Source organism: Myxocyprinus asiaticus, chromosome 42 (assembly GCF_019703515.2).
Source record: "Myxocyprinus asiaticus isolate MX2 ecotype Aquarium Trade chromosome 42, UBuf_Myxa_2, whole genome shotgun sequence".
Lineage (NCBI taxonomy): Eukaryota > Metazoa > Chordata > Actinopteri > Cypriniformes > Catostomidae > Myxocyprinus > Myxocyprinus asiaticus.
Window position 1 is genome coordinate 9,223,795 of NC_059385.1, and position 19,104 is coordinate 9,242,898.

The 19,104-nt window shown below is 38.0% G+C and overlaps 1 protein-coding gene across 2 annotated transcripts; it reads right to left on the reverse strand.

Annotated features, from left to right (window-relative positions):
- Positions 1–107: 107 nt before the first annotated feature.
- On the reverse strand, positions 108–17,432 carry LOC127432706 (F-BAR and double SH3 domains protein 2-like). Of its 2 annotated transcripts, XM_051684062.1 has the most exons (20): positions 17,282–17,432; positions 16,933–17,030; positions 16,470–16,515; positions 15,174–15,250; positions 13,142–13,286; positions 12,900–13,033; positions 11,989–12,043; positions 10,291–10,419; positions 10,072–10,194; positions 9,290–9,385; positions 7,799–7,915; positions 6,652–6,750; positions 6,253–6,408; positions 5,975–6,097; positions 4,841–4,924; positions 4,561–4,756; positions 4,170–4,393; positions 3,897–4,050; positions 1,233–1,294; positions 108–1,131 (listed from the first exon to the last, which is right to left on the reverse strand). In XM_051684062.1, exons 1-20 carry the CDS (start codon positions 17,300–17,302, stop codon positions 1,048–1,050), a joined length of 2,223 nt encoding a protein of 740 aa, XP_051540022.1. In that variant the 5' UTR covers positions 17,303–17,432; the 3' UTR covers positions 108–1,047. The 2 variants fall into 2 exon arrangements, with proteins under 2 accessions (XP_051540022.1, XP_051540021.1); XM_051684061.1 differs by lacking the exon at positions 1,233–1,294.
- Positions 17,433–19,104: the final 1,672 nt, after the last annotated feature.

Below are 19,104 nucleotides of genomic sequence, written 5' to 3' on the forward strand. Positions count from 1 at the left end.
CTACAGCTGTAACTGCACGTACTATAAAAATATCTTCCCTCTACAGTTACCTAAACACAGAAGCTGCTTTTTTTTTTTTCTTACATCATTTACTGGCATACTCCAACTACAGATTTAACAATTACTAAAATTAAGGCGTGTCATTTTACAAGATAAATTCATTAGAAATATTTTTCCCTTTTGCTTCTGAAGAACAACACTGATAATACAGAAATCTGACAATATTAATTAAAATCTGACATATGAATTTTGATGACATGAAACCTCTCAAAAGCAAGACTTTTCCAAAATGCTTTAAAACCGAAATGCATAAATGGGCCGCTCAAAAAAACAAACCAACATACAATATGGCTAACTTAACAAGTTGTCTCTGCATAATAAACTGGGACAGGAGAATGTATTTAAACTTTAAAGAAATTACACACGTGACATTTAGGATTACATTACGACAGAAAACGACAAAAAGAAAACAAGAGTACATTTCCACAGAACAAAATACTGTTAACACAAACTAAATCTAAAGTTGAGTGTAGTCTCCTGAAATTTAAAATGGCTAAGAACATATGAATATTCATTCAAATAATGTCTTGGTCAACATTTGACATATCAGACTGACTCGGCAACTAAAATCCAGACCATAGAGAAACTTACAGGTAAACTAAAACTGTAATATGCACCTAAACTTGTTAGCCCTACAATGAATTCTTAAAATTAGAGCATTTATGGTAAGTATATATAATCACATATACAAATTCACAAGTCTAAAAATCATTATACTGAAATTGCCACTTTTCCCTTTCAAGACTTTTTCTGCTCTTTGTGAGGCAGGTTTTGTACACGCATTCCACAGATAGTGAACAGTAATGAATTTGTTGCAATTAAAAAAAAAAAAAAAATGAAACAAATTCATATTAACCATATTAATTCCACAATGTCCAACCTGCACCAAGTCTATTTTGCAGATATGATCTGTGTTTTAACAGGATCTAGTGTATGAATCCATGTCTGGCTGTGTCAGTCCTATAAAATCTGCCTCTAGGGTGGCGCTCACACCAGTGTAATTTCCACTTCTTCTCTCTTCTGCACTTGACCCTGTGCCTGCTGTTTTGGTGGAGGAGGGGCAGCTCGTATCTGCAGAAGACAACAAACACACATAAGAATTTACAAGAAACTGTACCACATTGGCATGTAGTGTTTTTGTCATGTAAGCTTTAAGGGCGGAGTGGCCATACAGGTCTTATGGTGCCTGACCCGCCCTCTGCTGGGGATCTGGGTGATGGGGTGTGTGCGTGGCCTGTGGAGGACACAACAGATGAGTGGAGGAGCTACAAACCCCTGGTTAGACTTGGTAATGGGATTCTGTCTTGTCTCTAGCTCTGAAACATCTGCAGAATGCATAAAGAGCCGTTCAGAGTGAACACGTTCTTGCGCTACAAAAAAGCTAGATGCAGTGCAACAAATAAAACAGAAGGCAGGTATCTCTAGACGGGTTTTTAAAAGTTATTTTTAAATACAGTGAAAACAACAGCACAAATGGACAAAAAACTGGTTTGAGAGGGCTGAAATCCTGTGAAATTGTCAGGATTGCTGCAAGTTTACAGTTCATTCGTGCCTGTTGCATCTTGCTATGCCTGAAATGAACAAATTATTTTTTTTAAGTGTTGTCAGGAGATTTTACTGAGTTTGTGACTTTAAGGTAGGACAGACTACAGCTGAAACTGCACATACTATAAAAATACCTTCCTTCTACAGTTACTGAAAAACTTTTTTTTTTTTCAGCAATTACTGGCATACTCTGATACTCATACTCAGATTTAGCAATGACAAAATTTTAGGGCGTGCAATTTTTCAAGATAAATTCACAAGAAATGTTTTTCCCTTTTGCTTCTGAAGATGTTCTTAGCAGCTTTTGAACAACGCTGAAAGACTTAAAATCTGAAATCTGACAACACAGAACACTTTACACAGCATCCTGAGGCATGATGAGAAGCTATTAGGTCAAAAGCACAAAAACAGTCAAATTATCTGCAAACCTCTGAATACTGATGACATGAAAAGTCTCAAAAGCAAGACTTCTCCAAAATCCTCTTAAACCAAAATGCATAAATGGGCCGCTCAAAAAGAACAAACACTTCTGCAGAAATTGTCAGGATTACGGCAAGTTTACTTTTTATTCTGTAGCGTTTTCATTTCTTAGGGTTTACTGTAACGCTGTAGGATTACATGTTTTGTTCTGTTTTAGCAGGTTTTTAGCAGTAAGGTAGGATTTCAGTTATACAGTAGGGTTTATTGTAAGTTGATAGGGTTTAATTTAGGGTTTACAGTCATATGCAGGGTTTGCTGTTATTTGTTGGATTTAGTGTGGAGTTTATTGTAATTTGGTAGGGTTTACTGTAATGCTACAAGGATTACTATACAGTTTATGGTCATACACAAGGGTTTACAGTAGGGTTTACAGTCATAAACGGGGTTTGCTGTTATTTGTAGGGTTTAGTGTAGAGTTTACTGTAATTTGGTAGGGTTTACTGTAATTTGGTAGGGTTTTCTGTAAAGCTGAAGGGTTTACAGTAGGGTTTACAGTCATAAACGGGGTTTGCTGTTATTTGTAGGGTTTAGTGTAGAGTTTACTGTAATTTGGTAGGATTTACTGTTCAGCTGAAGGGTTTACTTTACTGTTTACAGTCATTCACAAGGACTTACTGTAATTTGTAGGGTTTACTGTAATTTGGTAGGGTTTTCTGTAAAGCTGAAGGGTTTACAGTAGGGTTTACAGTCATAAACGGGGTTTGCTGTTATTTGTAGGGTTTAGTGTAGAGTTTATAGAAATTTGGTAGGATTTACTGTTCAGCTGAAGGGTTTACTGTACTGTTTACAGTCATTCACAAGGATTTACTGTAATTCATAGGGTTTACTGTAATTTGGTAGGGTTTTCTGTAAAGCTGAAGGGTTTACAGTAGGGTTTACAGTCATAAACGGGGTTTGCTGTTATTTGTAGGGTTTAGTGTAGAGTTTACTGTAATTTGGTAGGGTTTACTGTTCAGCTGAAGGGTTTACTGTACTGTTTACAGTCATTCACAAGGATTTACTGTAATTCATAGGGTTTACTGTAAAGGTGAAGGGTTTACTGTAGGGTTTACAGTCAAACTGGGTTTGCTGTTATTTGTAGGGTTTAGTGTAGAGTTTACTGTAATTTGGTTGGGTTTACTGTTCAGCTGAAAGGTTTACTGTACTGTTTACAGTCATTCACAAGAATTGACTGTAATTTGTAGGGTTTACTGTAATTTGGTAGGGTTTACTGTAAATCTGAAGGGTTTACTGTAGGGGTTCAGTCATACAGTAGGTTTTACGGTACAGTTTACAGTCATACACGGGGTTTGCTGTTATTTGTAGGGTTTACTGTACAGCTGAAGGGTTTACTGTAATGTTTACAGTCAAACACAAGGGTGTACTGTAATTTGATAGGATTTACTGTAGGGTTTACAGTCATAAATGGGGTTTGCTGTTATTTGTAGGGTTCACTGTAAAGCTGAAGGGTTTACTGTAATGTTTACAGTCATTCACAAGGATGTACTGAAATTTGGTAGGGTTTACTGTAAAGCTGAAGGATTTACTGTAGGGGTTCAGTCATACAGTAGATTTTACTGTTATTTTTAGGGTTTACGGTACAGCTGAAGGGTTTACTGTAATGTTTACAGTCAAACACAAGGGTGTACTGTAATTTGAAAGGATTTACTGTAGGGTTTACAGTCATACATAGGGTTTGCTATTATTTGTGGGGTTTACTGTAGTTTACTGAAATTTGGTAGGGTTACTGTTATGTTGACAGTCATACAGCAGGGTTTACCTCAAGGTTTACAGTCACACTGTAGGGTTTGCCATGGTGTTGTAAGTCTTACTGTGGTTTGAGACATTGGGGGGTTCTGGGGTTTGGTAGCCATTTAAAGTGTGTGTTCTGGTCAGGGGGGTCAGTGAGTGGGTCACCCGGCTGCTACAGAATTGAAACTGGTTCACAGGACAGGGTGGATGATCCTGAACTGATGGAGACACCTGCTGGTAAAGAGCGGGTGATACAGTGATCATACAAATTTAAATCAACCTTTAACAATTGTTCCTTTATATATGTATATGAATTAAACATATTTTACATGGAGATTTGTGTGTATGTAAACCTGCACGTTCATGCTCATGTGTGCTTGTGGTCCCTTTGGTCCATACAGATCCTCCACTAACACTGCAGGAAAGACGCCCACTGCACCATTGAACTCGCCCTCCCAGAAGCCATCATCTTCCTGGTTGTGTTTGCTGAGGATTCGAATCACAGCTCCCTCTGGGAAGGACAACTCATCCTCTGTCTGAGCCTCATAGCCATAAAGAGCCCTGGCTAAGTTTATAGCTGTGCAGGAGAGGAAGGAACCATAAAAGTTCTGTTTATATATGTTAACATGTGATACTATTTTAGGCACACTGCAATTGTATGTTGCACTGCTGTGAAAAAAAATTCTAATGACCAAACTATGTTTCATTCATCATTAAATAGATTGTGTGTGCTAGTGGTCTCACTGCTGGCATGACAGTTCAGGCTGCTCTGGGCGGTTAGTGTCTCAATTTCTGGCTCGTGTTCTACAGAGGTGCTGGAGATGTGTGACTGAGCATCCGGGCTGGAGAGAGACTGGAGCAAGCACAGCAGGGAGCTGGATGTTGGGAGCTGCAGGTATTTCTCCGGCACGTATCCCACCTGCCCTGCTCTGTTCCTAGCCTGAGAAACACAAACTTAATGATAAATGCCAATTTAACATTTAAAGTGGCACATAGCTGAGTGTGTGTACATGGGTGTGTTTACCTTAACCCAGTCCTCCATGTCCCCATCATCAATAAGCTCCAGTATCTCCTGTTCCTGGATGGTGAGCTCATCAGGCTGGGATGCCTGTTGGAAGTAAAGAAAGGGAGAATAGAGGAAGGGAGAAATTAATGAATAGAACAACAAAAGACTGGAAGACGATGGACCTCTCTGCATTAAAGGGATAATTCACCCAAAAATGAAAATTCTCTCATCATTTTTTCACCCTCATGCCATCCCAGATGTGTATGACTTTCTTTCTTCTGCAGAACACAAATTACGATTTTTAAAAGAATATTTCAGCTCTGTAGGTCCACATGATGCAAGTGAATGGTGACCAAAACTTGGAAGCTCCAAAAAGCACAGAATGGCATCATAAAAGTAATGCATTAGACTTAAGTGGTTAAATCTATAACTTCAGAAGCGATATATTCGGTGTGGGTGGGAAACAGATCAATATTAATATCAAGTCCTTTTTTAATTCTCCTTCCTGCCCTGTAGTTGGTGATACGCATGAAGAATGCGAATCGGCAAAAACAAAAGAAGAAGAATGTGAAAGTGAAGGCGGAGATTTATAGTAAAAATGACTTAAATAATGATCTGTTTCTTACCCACACCTATCACCTACCTGTCATATCGCTTCTGAAGACAATGATTTAACCACCTGGAGTGGTTAAAGCATTATCTGGGATGGATGGAGGGTGATTAAATGATGAGAGAATTTTCATTTTTGGGTGAACTGTTCCTTTAAAACCTCTCGCACTATAATCAAACAGGGTAATGATGATGATGATAACAATGGGTGAACAGTAAACAGAGGGTAAAGAAAGACCGGGCCAGCATATTATACAGGATTTGGCAGTCAGAGGGGACAATGACCCACCGCCACACCCACCCTGAAATGAGGCCTTACACCTTGCTAAACAATAACAAAATTACTTATATATATATATATATATATATTTTTTTTTTACTAAAATACAATCTATTACAACAATACTCTGAATTCTAATGTGAACACTAATATTTTAAATAAACATTTTCCCCACCTCTTCTCCCCAATATGTCCTCTCTCCATGGTCCTATCAATAAGAGGCAAAACCGGGCAATCTCTTTAAATGTGAGAGTGAGCTGTACCTGATAAGAGTAGAGCACAGAGCAGGTGAGGGGGTAATTTCTGTGAGTACTGGAGGGGCTGGAACTGCTATCATCTAGTGTCTCTGTGTCCTCATCCTCATCTCCGTCAAAATCTACAGCATGCTTTAGACATAAACACATAAAAATTGCTCCTGAAATACAGTTGTATTTGGCAGGATCACAGTCATTGTGATTTACTGTTATCAACTCATAAATAAGTAACAAATACAACAATTGAGTAAATCTGGCTTTGAGTATGAAAGTTAGTTTAGACGTACAGAGAAGGAAGCATCATGGGTATTGTTAAGGGTGGCCCATCTCTCGTTCTCCAGTTCCTCTGTCACTTGGTTCATTGCGCTTTTCAGCCAGACATCTACAGCCACACCCACATCTCTGAGCAGGTTCAGACGAGCATCTGCCTTCAGTTTTAATGTCTACAATAAGAGTGAACTCATCAACTTCCTGTCCTGTGGCAACACATCTCGTCTTGTTTGAATATACTGGCCATGCAACTATTTTAACAATACTTGAAATAATAAATGCTACTGTTTTGTCAAATTCTGACACATACCTGTGACTTGACTAAATATGCCACCTTTTTCTATAACACAGGTAGCGGACATCGTCAGACCAGCAGAGGGCGTGTGATGCCTCTAATCCAGAACTGTAATCTTTACCTCTGATTTACGAATGCATTCTCTCGCATCGTCCATTTTCAGTTCCAGCTCGTTGTTGTTCTGGTCTTGTTGATGTGACTCCTCATACTCCGACAGCATCTAGAAACCCATCACACAAAACACATATTCAACATTACACAAAAGTTAGATGCGGTCTACCAATCTGTTCAGAAAAAAAGCATTCCAAGACTACTGAATCTGATACACCACCTTGGAACATTTCACTGTTTGTATCAGTTCAGCTATTTGTTTTTGCAATGCTTGATCCTATTTTAGCTTCTTATTAACTATTTTCATTGGCAGAGCAAAAGTAATCAAATAGCTGGCCATATTGTGTCTGAAGCATCAGTTGCTCAATATTAACTTAATAGAACTGTTATAAAACTGTATAAAATGCTGTTGTACCGAATATCAGTAGAACTGTGTTGTCTGTAGCCTCGTGGAACAATATATTTCAACAAATTACAGTGTAAAGGGAAAGTTCACCCCAAAATAAAAAAAAATAATCTTATCATCACAGATGAGTATGACTTTTTTCTTCTGCAGAACACAAACAAAGACTTTTAGAAGAATATCCCAGCTCTGTACATCCATTCAATCAAGTAAATAGTGGCCAGAACTTTGAAGGTCCAAAAAACATATAAAGGAAGCATAAAAGTAACCTATACATCTTCAGTGGTTAAATCTATGTCTTCAGGTGTGGGTGAGAAACAGATCAATATTTAAGTCCTTTTTTACCTTATATCTCCACTTTCACTTTCACATTCTTCTTTTGCTTTTGGCGATTCACATTCTTCATGCATATCGCCACCTACTGGGCAGGGAGGAGAATTCATAGTAAAAAAGGACTTAAATATTGATCTGTTTCTCACCCACACCTATCATATCGCTTCAGAAAGCAAGGATTAAACCACTGGAGTCGTATGTATTACTTTTATTCTGCCTTTATGTGCTTTAGGAGCATCAAAGTTTTGGTGACCATTCACTTGCATTGTATGGACCAATAGAGCTGAGATAATCTTCTAAAAATCTTCATCTGTGTTCAGCAAACTCACTCTCATTCAGTGAGTAAATGATGACAGAATTTTAATTTTTGGGTGAATTATCCCTTTAATATAATACATTCACAGTAAATACTCTCTCTTACACTTTGTGTGAGGATAATGTTCTTGTGCTCTTTGGCCATGCGTGTGGCCCATTTCCGTGCTTCCTTATTCAGACTGTGTTCTTCAGCTGTGCCACTGTCTTTCAGTAGCTCATTGACCTGAGAGAGAGAGACAGAGAGAGACCAATGTTGACTAACACACCACACACAGATCCTTTTTTCTATACGTGAAACTACCTTTAGTTCCTTCTGCTATAACTTTTGATCACCTCTCAGTCCAAATGTGTAAATAAATGTCATAGCATGTCAAAAAAAAACAGGAACAACATTAATCTCAAGAAATCAGAAACCTTGAAAAAACAGGACTCTTGAAATATTATGTCAGTAAATATTAACAGACAAAATCATTTTAAAGTGCTGTAAGCTCTTGAAGAATGCTGCATTGAGATGCAGGTTTACAGAACAGTTACCGTTCTCCAAATACTGAATGTTTTGGCTGTTGCTGGAGGAAATGGTTTTAGTGAAATACAAACAGTATGACTCTACAACTTAAGTACCGCACCGTCTCACTGGATCCATCTGAGAGTGGGAAAACACATATGTAGTCATTAAAAATGTAAAAATACTATAAATTTAAGCATACTGCATTCAGAGTTTGCCATGGTTTGTAATACAATTGTTAAATCACAATAAAATACTCTAAATGTTTCTAAATGTTTCTAAATAAAGATACACTATTTAGTCTTTTCAAAGCTTTAGATATTAAGGGATGAGGGAATGGGAGGTGTTTGCAAGTGGTGTGGGCAGGTTCACTTCTCAATGCTTTCTTTTTATAGGGCGTCCTGCTTCCTGTCTGCACTGACACCCAGTTTACCCCGGTCCTTCTGCCCCACCAGAGCAGAGGGCTGCATCCATAATGTTTTCGTTTGGAACAGACTAATGCTTGTTTGACGAGGCAAAAAACAAAAAGAGGGGTAGCAAACAAATGAACCACTGTGACAGTGCAAAGAGTACAAGGAGAAATGTGGGCAGCAGGGGGCACTGTGGCATGGCTCAAAAACAGTTGCACGGTCATTGAATCTATACAAGAACATACTCTGATATTAAAATCTGAGAACAATTATCCTCTTTTTAAGACTGATTTCACTCTAAAATGGACAAATGAGAGTATAAAAATCTTTAAAGGTGAAGTGTGTAATTTTGGCACAATTTTCAAAAGTTTTCAAACAATTTTCCCAAACACTCCCACCCGTCTTCCATTGGTTAACAAACATATAGTCCCAACCCAAACTCACACTAAAGGTTAAGCAAAGTAAATAAAAGAGAAATTAATGATTATGCTATCTTGTGAACTTGTTTTTCTATTTAAAACATAATTAATCCACAATAAATGCCAGATCTGTTCATATTCTCCTGTCTGTAAGCATGCCATGCAAAGTGAGGAGTTCTTAGAGTTTATTAGAGATGGCAGAGGTGCATCTCTCTTTTTCTGCACAACCGTTTCATAGGTTCTTCTGTTGGGATGCAACATACCGAATCATGTTCACAGGGCTGGTACTGGAAGGGAGTGGCTTTCTGAAACACAGGGTTCTCCTGAATGAAAATCTGCTGGTAAATATCCTGTGTCACCTAGAGGGCCAAACACACACAAAGTGCACATGGACAGTTAATTAAATGTAATCTAATGTCAAATTTCACTAAAGCACAACCAATACAATAATCTGTCACCTGGAGGAATGGTAGACCACAAGAACAGGTAATTCATGAACAGTAATATGTGTGTGTGTGCGTGTGTGAATGTGTGTGTGTGGTAACCTGACTCTGTACCAGAGACATTAAACCTGAGACAGAGTCCCATTAACTGAATGGAAACACTGTGAGAATCATCATATTACACAGAACCACAAACAGACCTAAACATTTACTGATGGTACCAACACATACTAAAGACTCAAGTTTGTTACTTTTGAAACTAAGCTGGCTCTCTTCTGTTTTACACATTTATAATAACAAACTGCAATTTTGTATTGCTAATTTCAACATTCTTGAGTTTTTTCCAGTTACCACCAACTTGAAACATCATTACAACTAAAAAGGCCATCTAGTCTAACATAAGGTGAATATTCCTAGGAACTGTTTCAGACTCTCCAGAGCAGGTAAATGTTCTCTTTAAGGTCAGTATTAACTGCTTGAGCTGGGATTTGATCCAATAACCCTCCAGTGGCAGATTATATTACCTGCTCTACATTCAGCCACTGTGGTTCATGTGTGTTTTTCCATAGCAGTGTAAACTCAAGAGTATGTGTGTAACTCACCCCACTGGACGTCTCCAGCAAGCACTGGAAAGTGTCTTGAATGCTTTGTGACGTCTCGAGCTCCGTCTGACACAGTGAGATCAGAAAACTCTGTACATGATCGTAGAAACTGCCGTCTAGAACCTGGACTCCAAAAGAGAGCACTTGTTTCATTTTTCAAGATTTTTGGTTTCTAACTGAAAAATATAACAAAACTTAATGTAGTAAATCCAGTCTCACTTTGATGGAATTGATCAGATCTGTCTCATAGTAACGTTCCAGATGAGCATTAGCTGCTGCCAGTGTGAGCAGATAATCATTCCTTGCCTGAGTGGCTTTGGACTTCCATTCGTTCTTCTTGGCTTTTAGCTGAAATCCACAGGAAACATGTTCATACGTGTTCATTTAGTCACCAATATTTTTTAGTAGATATTAGAACATAGAGATTTGGAGTCTTGATCTTGTGGTCTTGGTCTTCAGACTTTTTGAGATAACATGAAGGTGGCCTTGGTCCAGGTTTAAAAATGGTTTAAAAAACAAAAGTCTTGGTCTAGATTTGGGTCTCGACATATGGTCTCAGACAAAACCACAGTCTGGATGACTAATTGGTGCAATGTATTTCAAACCATGACTCTGAAAACTGCATTGGCAAGCGACATGATGCTGTAATAAATTCAGTATTTTCTTTATTTATTTAAAGCTACACTATGTAACTTTTGGCCCGCTAACGGTTAAAAAATAAAACTGCTTGTGTCTTGCAGAAGAACATTGTTTTGGTAATGATGTAAGTAGTGCTTCGGCTCTGCTCATCTGCGTGGATGAATGTGGTTCAAGGCACCGGTGTACACATGAATACAGGACATCTTTTCAGATGGAATGGACAAATAAATAATGAAAGAAAGGTAAAGATGGATATCCGAAAACATGTCATCTGAGCAGGTGAGTGCCATATCTTATGCTGTTGTTTTGACTTATTGGAAACAGTGATGTTTTGAAATAAATGACGTTACAAAAGTTAGGCAACGTTCATTAACATTAGACATAATGATTGCTAGTCTGATAAGGTCAAACGTTGTAAAGTTTTTATAACTGCAGGATATTCTGGCCAAATAGACCACAGTAGTAACTAATTTATAGATTGTCATGGTTACCAAACAGTTGTCAGCATCATTTCAAGACTCACCTTGGCAAGCCCAGGATTAAAGGATTTATTTATATAAATTATTGCCGTTACAAAGAAAAATACACACGTGTGCTAGCAAGTGAAAAGTTCTGCATCGATTACAGTCTAATTATTGTATTTCACTACACACACAGACGTGTGTGTGTGTGTGTGTGTGTACACAACTATACCTGTTGAGTAAGAAAAAAGCCATCTCTTGGTCACTTTTAAATCCTTTCAGATCTCGGAGTTGTCGCCTTCTCTGAAAAGCCGATGTTGATTCAACAAACTTTCAGCTTCACGCTACTCCCATACATGCGCTACAGTAGCCGGATCTTATTTTCTCTGTGTACAGATATGACGTGACAGGCACAGGCGAATGACATACGTATGCAATTTCCCGCGAAATCCGTCCTGACAGCTCTAAAATATAAATCATTATTATAGGTTTATCAAAGTGTATTTGGGTAAAGACATGGTTTGGAAGATGGATTTTTGTTGCACTCGCTCATTAATAACATATTGTTGTTTTTTAACAAAATAAAAGTTACATAGTGTAGCTTTAAATAAAATGGATAGCCAACAGGTCCAGGTCTTGGTTTAGGTCTTGGTCAGGATCTGGGGATTAAGCAGCATAGTCTGGGTATTTTTTGGGCCTAGTCTTTGTATTGGTCTTAAACAGAATGTTATTAGTCTGGATCTGGGTCTTAGGAGGGCTGGACTTGACAAAGATGTTCAAATGTATGGTCCTTTTAAAGTCATCTTTTCTCTCTTACCTTCACACTTGCTCTTTTTAAACTGGAGCGAGACTGAAACAGGCTGAGTTTTGACCTTGGGTTGCATATGCCAATAGGAAGAAGAGAAGATGGATGAGGATAAGTCAAAAAAAAGGGTGAAGAACACACCAAGAATGATGGAGCAACAATGGGTGATTCTCAAGAAACTTGTGAAGACAATGTCCTGGTCCTATTTTAATACAAAATCAAAAGAAACAGATAAGATCAGAGATTTTATTTTGTATATAATCAATGAAAATCACTATTAGGGCCAATAAGATGTTTTACATTATGAAATAATTTTAATGACAGTTACACAAACTTTTCCCCAAATTCTCAAAAGCGTAATGCAAAAAAAAAAAAGAGTCATTATGATATACTCATTACCGCAATGTGATAATATTACTTAAACTGTAAAGTGTTTATACATCATAGTAGTACTCCCATGGGTACTGCCTTTTATTTTAACTGATTTTAATGTAATAAAAACAGTTTTTAAAAAAAATTACTGTCACGGTAATGAGAATCATCAATTAAAACTATGGGAATAGAAAAAGTAAAACATCTGGACGTGTCACGGTAATGAGTAAAAAGGAGGGTACAATGTCGTTAAGTATCCTGAAAACAATGTCACAATGCAAAATAGCTCAATGGTCCCAAATGTAGGCTTTATTTTCTTTATGCAAAATATAATTTCATTTTGTTTTTATTGATTTGGGGTTTCATACTGTATGTCCAGGACATTTTCTTGACAGGTCTCGTGAGAATCATCCCAATACATATGACTCATTTGTCAACATTACATTTAAAAACGGAAAAATACACTATAACCTTCTGCATGTTGAGCTGCAGGGCAGTTGATGTGTCTTTGTTTACATGTGATAGGTTAGTGAGTGCTTCAGTGAACATACTTGGCATCCATATCAGCTTTCTCTTTCACAGTCTGTGCTGTCTGTTCCGCCTCCAGGTAGGTCTTTCTGGTCTTCGTCAGGTCTCTTATTGTGACCTGCAGATCGGCTTGAGCTCTCGCCAGCTGTTCACAGCACTGACAGTGAGAGAAGACAGATAAATAAACATTGTCATGTACAATCAAAAATGTTGCCTTGTCCTCCAGCTTAAGTACAGAGAATGTTTTGATATGCGGTCTGTTTACCCTCTTCAGCTGCAGGTCTTTCTGCACTCTGAGAGTCTTAATGGGTTCTGAGATCTGGCTCCTGTAGTTCTCACATCCATTGACACGAGACTGGCTCACTTTCATCACACCATTCAAGTAGGACCTCCATATGGCCCAAACCTTCCTGTACACACAGACATACTCATCTTTTCAAGGCTGTTAATCACATGAGGACAACTCAACTGATAATCAGTCTAATGCAATCCCTCCTTTTCCCTGGAGCCATTACACTTGCTCTCTGCTCTCACCTACAGTTTCTCAACCTATTCTAAACTTAATCTTTGCTCCTACCAGAAGTCTTTATACCTATTCTAAACCTTTCTTTTAGTCCTGCTCTAAACCTAATTTATGTCCTCTCCTGGAGTTACTGAGTCTCTAGATCTGTTCTAAACCTCATCTCTCCTTTTTCCAGACGTCTTTAGACTTGGTTTAAACCTTAAATCAGCTTTTTCCCCCCCAGAGTCCTTAGACCCAGTCTAAACCTCATCTCTCCTCTTTCCTAACATCAACAGACTCGGTTTAAATCTTAAATCTGCTCTTTTCTAGAGTCCTTAGACCCAGTCTAAACCTCATCTCTCCTCTTTCCTGGTGTCCTTAAACTAGGTCTAAACCTTAAGTCTGCTCTTTCATAGAGTCCTTAGACCCAGACTAAACCTCATCTCTCCTCTTTCATGACATCAATAGACTCAGTTAAAACCTTAAGTCTGCTCTGTCCCAGAGTCCTTAGACCAAGTCTAAACCTCATCTCTCCTCTTTCCTGACATCGATAGTCTAAACCTCATCTCTCCTCTTTCCTAAAGTCTAACCTGAATCCTCAAACCTGATATTTCCTGGAGTAACTGATCTCTAAGGGTGTGTTCACACTTGTAGTTCAGTTCTTTTGGTCTTCTTGGTCTGCACCAAAAAAGAAAATGATACATTTAGACCGGGTTCGCTTAGCGTTCACACTGGCATTTTTAACACCGAACCTAACGATACAAAACCAAAGGCTTCAGGAAAAAGTCACAACCTGATTGAACTGCTTTGGTGAAGTATATTTTTTGATGGAAATTGCCGATCATCCAAAACAATGCTGGCTGCTGGGAAAATGTGCTTGTTATATTTATATATGTATATATGGTGGTATTTTTAGCTGAGAATAAACGAAGAGCTAATAAAATGTGTAAAGGAGTCAAAACAGTGGCAGGAATTCCTCTGTTGCACACACAAACGAAGATATGCTGCAAGGACGGCTGACGGCGGTTCCGACGCCTGTACCGAACTGTAATGGCAACACAGCTCCTATGATGAGAAGAACTAGGTATGCTTGAGGTCAGTATTAGGCAAATTACTTCCTGTTTTTGGTCCGTTTAGATGTCTTTGGTCCATGTTGCGTTCATATATCAATCGAACCCCACCAGAGTTCGTTTGGAAGCGGACCGAGACCCACTTTTTAGGCGGTCTCGGTCCGCTTGTTTGGTGCACACCAAGGTTCGGGTGACAGCGTTCACACTTGTTCAAATGAACCGCACTAACAGAGCAATCGCACCAGAGTTCGTTTTAATCGAACCAAACCTGCCAAGTGTGAACACACCCTAAAACTGACCTCTAATCCTGAAGTAACTTTAAAACTGTTCCAAACCTAATCTTTATTCCTGCTCTAATCCTAATTTATATTCTTTTCTGGAGTCTTTAGGCCTGATTTAGACCTCATCTCTCCTCTTTCCTGAAGTCTTTACACCCTGTCTAAACCTAAAATCTTTTCTTTCCTTGAGTCCTCAGATGCAGTCTAAACCTCATTTCTCCTTGTACCTGACATCTTTAGACTAGGTCTAAACCTCAACCCTGCTCTTTTCCTGAAGTTTTTAGAGTCCGCTGACCTCTTAACCTGACCTCTAATCCTGGAATATCTCTAAATCTGTTCTAAACCTAATCTCTGCTTTTACCTGATGTCTCTAGGCCTGTTCTAAACCTCACCTCTAGTTTTACCTGAGGTCTCTAGACCTGTTCTAAACCTGATCTCTGGTTTTACCTGGAGTCTCGCAGATCTTCTGAAGGGGCCCCTGACCACTCCCGTTTCAAATACTGAGAGGCAAGCTTATGCAGAGCCTACAAACAAGGAAATAAGAGGTAAGTCAACATACCTCATACAATTTGATTTTACATTAAAGAGAGTTTTGATTCAGAATATCTGAATAGAAAATGACCTAAAAGAGAGTAGAAAAATAAAAACATAACTGTGAGAGAAGAAAACAACTAACCATTTACTCTATCTTTCCAAATGAGTGCAAACATAGATTTTTGAGTACACAACTGATTGCTTGTACAATCAGAAAAACAAAAAAATGCTTTGACTTTTCTAGAGTAATACTTCTAGATCAAGTCCCACAAACGAACGAGCAAATATTAGTTGACTGATCTGGGACTTTCAAAACATTTTAGCAAAATATCCAAGCAACAAAAGTCTCAAACCTGTTTCTGTTTCTCTGTAATTACTGAAAAAAATGTCTAGGTTACTATTTGGAAGGCATATTTACTATATGGTACTTTTACCTCTACCTGGTAAAATATTTTCATTGCCACTGTGTCCAGTACCATTATAAAGATGACTAAACAGACACTTACATGTCTAAAAAAGACACCAGAAATTCCTAAACAGACAGACAATGGCCAGCATCAACACAGGACAGCGTTTATTGATACATTTCCTGTCTCACAGACCACAAGCTGGCATTGTCAAACAAGATGAGTTGCCAGATTGACTCAATAACCCTGAGGAAGATCTTCTCTTCATGAGCCAATCAGTATGCAGCAGCCCTGCAGGTGCACAAGCTTAAGATCCAACAACAAATAATCTTTCTTTCTTTCTTTCTCTCTCTCTTTCTCTCTCTTACACACACACACACACACACACACACAGAGAGAGAGAGAGAGAGAGAGAGAGAGAGAGAGAGAGAGAGAGAGAGAGACTGAATGCCATTCAGACAGCTGGACTCTCCTCTTGCCAAGTGATCACACAGATCTTTTTACTATCATGAAAAAGACTCTAAGAAATGGTTCATGTCAGCCTGTAAATATATAAACTCTTTATGAACAGTGTGATTTGATTTTTATTGTGCTATATTAAAGGGAAAGTTCACCCAAAAATGATATTTCTGTCATCAATTACTCACACTCATGTTGTTCCAAACCTGTTTGACTTTCTATGCTATATTAGCTTATATTCATCTCACAGAACAGAAATCCCCATGTCCTCAAAAAATAAACATACTATCAAATCACATAAATAGATATACAAATGCATCATTGAATAGAGGTCACAACTTACCTGTGAGTAATCTTTCTCTATTAGTGCTTTCTTCTGGCTGTATGCCCTGGATGAGACACACACACACTCAGTGCACAGTTATACTCACATAAATTAACCTCATGTTTACATCAATTGAAACTGCATTATATTAGACACCGAGATTCAGCCACAGGTGCAGATTTTAAGCAGTTAAAGTACACAGATTGGCTGTCATGTCTGTGTGGGCAAGCATTTGTACAGTACATACATTGATTTATATAAAGTATTTATATTGAGTGTGTCTCTACGCACACATTCAGGCTCACACATATGGTCACAGAATATGCACAAAGCAGTTCTGCATATATAATATCAAATATCAAATAATAATATCAAATAGCCGTTCTTTCTCCCCAGGTTATTTAAAAAGAAATGCTGAAAAGAGTGAAAAAAAAAGAAAAAACTAACAAAAATATAAATAAACTTAAGCTGTCATGTGTACTTCAGATCTTCCAGAAAGTCCCAGTCTGTCTGGTGTTTGAGCTGTAGTCGGTTCAGCTGCTCTGTATGAGTGTGTTTCACCTCTTGTGTGACTTTTACCTGCAACATACACAAAAAACATGACCTCTGCAAAATCCACTCTGAGCCACATCACATAAATCTGAAAGATAAATCACTCTATCTATCTATCTATCTATCTATCTATCTATCCATCTATGACAGACAGACAGACAGATAGACAGATAGACAGATAGATAGATAGATAGATAGATGAACACTGACATGGGCAGAGAGAATCGTAACAAAAAGAGGTTCTAGATTATTGTCAAATAAAGATCAGGCTGACTCACCTTTCTTGGAGGAGGTTGCATGTTTAGATGTGAATAAACAGGAGGAAACTGTAAATTCACCCGCAAAACCCAAACATATCGGTGGAACGGAGAAGTTTAGTGCAGGCTACTCTGTAGGAAAAAGGACAGCTGAACGCTGAAGGTCGAAATACCTCCAGACCCTCCGCCAGCCGCAAAAACATACAACTGAACTTTTTATTTATGAGTTATGAGAAATTCAGTGGAGCAGATAAAAGCAGAACAGCGTCCTCTAGTGGCCGAGCAATGATACACAATGACAGTTTTTCTCTCGAAACTCAAAAATTCTGCAAAACTCTACACAAAATAAACTTAAAACTGCTCACTCAAAGCATCGAAGCCTGAACTCACATTTCTGAACTCAGTAGCAAAATTGTTCACACACCAGTCATAATTCCAGTCAGAATAATTAAAATGGCCACAGGTGATAACGTGCTTTGAAAAATGGATTCTAACAATGTTTGAAGAGATGGAAGGCAGACAGACAGAGGGGAAGAGGAAGATGAAGGGGCAGAACAACAGCTGGTGATATTTGCTCTACATAGCTCACAGTGTACAATGGGGCTAAAGGCACACCTTAGTTCACCCAAAATTTAAAATTCTCTCATGATTTACTCACCCTTATGCCATCCCAGATGTGTATGACTTTCTTTCTTCAGCAGAACTCAAATTAAGATTTTTTAGATGAATATCTCAGCTATTTTGGTCCATACAATGCAAATGAATGGGTGCTAATATTTTGAAGCTTTAAAAATCACACAAGTCAGCATAAAAGTAATCCATATGACTCCAGTGGTTAAATCAATGTATCCAGATGTGATTTGATAGGTGTGGGTGAGAAACAGATCAATATTTATGTCCAATTTTACTAAAAATTCTCCTCCCTGCTCAGTCTGCCTCCACTTTAACTTTCACATTCTTCTTCGTGTGTTTTTGGTGATTCACATTCTTCATGCATATCGCCCCCTACTGGGCAGGAAGAAGAATTTCTATCAAAAACTGACTTCAATATTGATCTGTTTCTCACTCACACTTTTCATATTGCTTCAGTAAATATGGATTTAACCACTGGAGTCACATGGATTACTTTTATACTGCCTTTATGTGGTTTTTGGAGCTTCAAAATTTTGGCACCTATTTACTTGCATTGTATTGTGGACCTACAGAGTTGAGAAATTCTTCTAAAAATCATATTTTGTGTTCTGCAGAAGAAAGAAAGTCATACACATCTGTGATTGCATGAGGGTGAGTAAATAATGAGAGAAAATATCCAGCATCTTAAATAATGTTCCAGGAGCTGGAACGATAATAGGAACTGTAATGCAATCAGGGTTGGGAAGGTTACTTCTGAAATGTATTCCACTACAGATTACAGAATACATGCTGTAAAATGTCATTTGTAATGTATTCCGTTAGATTACTCAAGGTCAGTAACGTATTCTAAATACTTTGAATCACTTCTTCAGCACTGGTAGATTTTTTCACTTGTTTTGACTATAAAAACTCTGCCAGTACAGTAAGACAGAATACACATGTTAAAATACATTCTCTGAAAAACCTAAATATCTTATGCAGTGTTGTTTCTAAAAAAAAAAAAAAGATAAATCAAATTGATCTTGTTTTAAGGAGTTTTAGATATTTTACAGGAAAACAATACAAAAATTATTATCAACAATATATTTTTTTGCCCTAATATCAAAGGTCTTACTAGAAAAAAAGAAATTATAATCCAACGTGAATTTTCTTGATAAAAAAATATGATCGTGCCTGGTAACGTGCATGTAAAATGGCTAGAAATAGCATTT

What these genes read in the sequence shown, in the direction of transcription:
- LOC127432706 (XM_051684061.1), bottom strand. Translation starts at nt 17,302, where the DNA reads ATGCAACCTCCTCCAAGAAAG. An exon ending in ATCTGATCAATTCCATCAAA is followed by an intron (nt 10,195 to 10,290) that starts GTGAGACTGGAT and finishes TTTGGAGTCCAG; the next exon opens with GTTCTAGACGGCAGTTTCTA. An exon ending in CCCCAATGTCTCAAACCACA is followed by an intron (nt 1,132 to 3,896) that starts GTAAGACTTACA and finishes TGTCTTCTGCAG; the next exon opens with ATACGAGCTGCCCCTCCTCC.